This window comes from Olea europaea, chromosome 8, assembly GCF_002742605.1.
Source record: "Olea europaea var. sylvestris chromosome 8, O_europaea_v1, whole genome shotgun sequence".
Classification (NCBI taxonomy): domain Eukaryota; kingdom Viridiplantae; phylum Streptophyta; class Magnoliopsida; order Lamiales; family Oleaceae; genus Olea; species Olea europaea.
In genome coordinates this window covers 11,918,221-11,921,428 of record NC_036244.1, presented here as the reverse complement: position 1 = coordinate 11,921,428, position 3,208 = coordinate 11,918,221, and the positions used below count along the sequence as shown (strand labels likewise).

Below are 3,208 nucleotides of genomic sequence, written 5' to 3'. Positions count from 1 at the left end.
GATTCAAAACTAACCTTCACATCAAACGGGAGGTTACCTACAAAAACAGTCCTCTTATTATCAAACAGGGGAGAACTATCACCTTTCAGTTTCTTCCGTGGCGGGCATGCCCTGTCAACACGAATATGGTTTCCCCCAACCTGCACTCATGCACAGACCAGAAATTCTTATATATTTTTATTATATATGTGAAACCAAGTCATAAACTGATCTTCAAAAGTAAGAAAAAAAGACGAATTAGGAAAAAAGGAAACCTACAACAGCCATATTATGGGCCAATGATGCTTGAGCACAGTCCTCCGTTTTAAAAACAACGTAAGCATGAACACTGCAGTCAACAAATTGTTAAGAAGATATTTGAATGAAAGAAGCGAAGAACACCTCTATATTAGCAACATATGTTGCTCACGCACTAGGAGATGACAGAATTGTTACACAAGGATTCTGGTCTACAAACACAAAAAAGATAATTTAAAAAGAAAAAAACACACAAGAATATACAGCAGCGGACTCTAGCTGAAGGTATCCAACATCTAATTTGGCTGGTTTGAAGCATTTTTTCACTCAGGGATGACTCCACCAGTTTCTTATTATTAAACACCCAATGTTTCTCTTAAGAGAGATGCATGCACACAAGTGTGCATGTGAACGTACTTCAACAAACCAGTCTACACATTCTTCAATGAATGCCCAACTTGGCAGCTTAATAAAAGGTCACAACAGCTGATATATATGTAAACATTTCATGGTGAATTTTGTCCTGCGCAAGCGTGGATAGAGTGATTAATTTATAGAACAATTTCATAGCAAAAAAATTATAATATTCTCAAGACCTCAACCAAATAAATCATCGGAGTCAGACAAATCAACCAAAAGGAAAAGAAGTTTCATTCAATATCAAACCTGTCTGCATTTTCATTTATTTGCTTCTTGATTACAGCACCCTTCCTCGGTACTTTGCTCTGCAAGAGAAAACGATTACCATTCATGTTTATTTATAAGAAGATGCATAAGATTACCAACAATAAGACATGGACAAGCAAGAAAGACCTACATCAATTATTGGAACAGACCGAATCCTCACAGACTCGACTTCGCCAAACTTAGCAAACTCCTTGAGGAGTGCCTTTTTCTTTATCTTCAATGGCAAATTGCCAACAAAAACAGTCCTTAAAAGCTTATTTTCATCATCAAAACCTTCCTTTGATACCATCATATCCTCAGGATTGTCCCTTTTTTTTCTCTTCTCTCCTACCACATTATTCTCCTTCTCCTTCTCATCTGCCTCCCCATATCGCCTAGCCTCATACTCCAATTCCAACTCATCCCTCTTCCGTTTCTTCTTCTTATTTTCATTTCCAATACCTGAACCTCCATCTTTCCCATAGTCCATCATATAGGCATTTACATCTACGTGATTTCCCTTGGAGTCCAAACCTGAATTTCTCTTCTTTTTCACATCCAGATCATCACTAGTCCCATTTTCTACTGAGTTACTAATGTCATAGTTTTTTCTTCCTTTAGAATGATCTTTCTTCAATTTCGTGCTGTCCCCTGACAATTCCAAATCAAAGTCCAAACTGTCTTTCTTCTCTTTATCTTTCTTTTTTCGCTTCTTCTCCGTCAGCTCAGAACAATCCAAATTCCCCACTGTACCCTCCTTTTCAGTGTCTTTTTCTCGAGACCCTAAACCCAATTCATCTTGCGGTTTCTGGATTTTACTTTCTTCGGGTTTTCTTCTGAATGGATTATTCTCCGAGAAAAGAGAAAAAGTTGGGGCATTCTCTTCAATGGCTTCACCGAACAGCGTTTTGAAAACGCTCGAAGAATCTGAATTCGAAGAGTTGTCAGGATTTGATTTTTGTTTTCGTTTCTTCGCCATTGCGAGAGAAAAAGTGTCCTGGGGCAGGCAAAATTCTTGAATTCGAACTGATTCTACGACAAAAAGTGAAACCCTAATTTTTTCGGGCGGGATAGGGGCTAAAACGAGCAGAACATGGTTTGGGCCGGGGATGAAACGATGGGAGATTTTTATAAATAACTCGCCACTATTTATTTTTGATAAAATGTCTATAATATTCTTAATAAAAGGATTTGTCATATTTTGCACAAGATATCCTTAATTTATTGGGATAGTTCTGAAATTCCTCTATTTCTTTTCGAGTTTTAATATATAGTTTCATCCTTTGGTCTAATAAATTAGCATAATCTGTAAAATAATTGTCATGTAATTCACTAAGATTATCATATTCCTTAAACGAAATATCCATAATCTCTAGTTGAGCAAAAATATTTCTTATTTTCATTAATAGTTTTTCTAACAGATTATCTAATCCTTTAATTGTATAACCTGACATTATTCAGATAATTTCTTGCAAGCTTTATGAATAATAATAACATGTTAGATAAGTTTTTGCAAACATGAAAAGTAATAATCCCTACTATCCTTTCAAGATATTAGAAGAATTCTTTCTAAATTTAACAAAGACAATAATTTTACCTTACTTTTGATCTTAAATCTGTATTCTTAGAACCGAGTGACCTTCAGGCTCTAAATTTGCAAACTGCTCCCTCAAACGGCCTCTTGCCTCAATGGGAATTCTGCTATTTCAGCTTCTGCCCTCACTGTATCTTTTCTTAGAATTAAGAGTAAAGATTTTAAGTAAAGAAAATTCTCTCTTTGTTAAAGTAAGAAAGAGATTATCTTCTTCAATCTATCAAAAATCTATGGGATAGGAAGTTTTGAAACTCATATTTTTTTTATATCAAAAGATTGAAATTTTATTTCTATAATGATTTATACAAGATTTCTATTGTATACAAGGGGTTTCCAGAAAAACTGGTTTTGAAAGTTTAAGAAAAGAAAATGGTTTCTAAGTCGAGATGTCCCATTCTTTCCCCCAAAGACCTCTATTTATACATGACTCAAACTCACTATTATTGATCTATTACATTATTGCATACATCAGAATTTTGATAAAAGGCTCACATGCCTTTCTATTCTTTTCCTCCTAGGGTCTACATTTTCACATACATTCTTTGCCTTTCCATCAAAGGGGCATCTTTTTCTATTATTTTCTTTTCATCTTTGGCTCCATATGCAGCCGGCTAAATGCTTTTCTATTATTGCTTTTCCATTTTTGACTTCATATGCAGCTGGCTAGATGCTTTGGTAGTGGTAGGTCCTTTTCCATTCATCAATCTTTCA

General features: G+C 35.1%; 1 protein-coding gene across 1 annotated transcript in view; it reads right to left on the bottom strand.

Annotated features, from left to right (window-relative positions):
* Positions 1-2,018, bottom strand: part of LOC111398285 (nucleolar protein 12) — a 5,236-nt gene extending 3,218 nt beyond the window's left edge. The window contains exons 1-4 of the mRNA XM_023025206.1: positions 1,055-2,018; positions 904-962; positions 259-328; positions 9-140 (exon numbers count right to left, since the gene is read on the bottom strand). Of these exons, the coding sequence (XP_022880974.1) occupies positions 9-140; positions 259-328; positions 904-962; positions 1,055-1,882 (1,089 nt within the window). The 5' untranslated portion in view covers positions 1,883-2,018. The remainder of the gene's footprint in view (positions 1-8; positions 141-258; positions 329-903; positions 963-1,054) is intronic.
* Between the last annotated feature and the right edge of the window lie 1,190 nt (positions 2,019-3,208).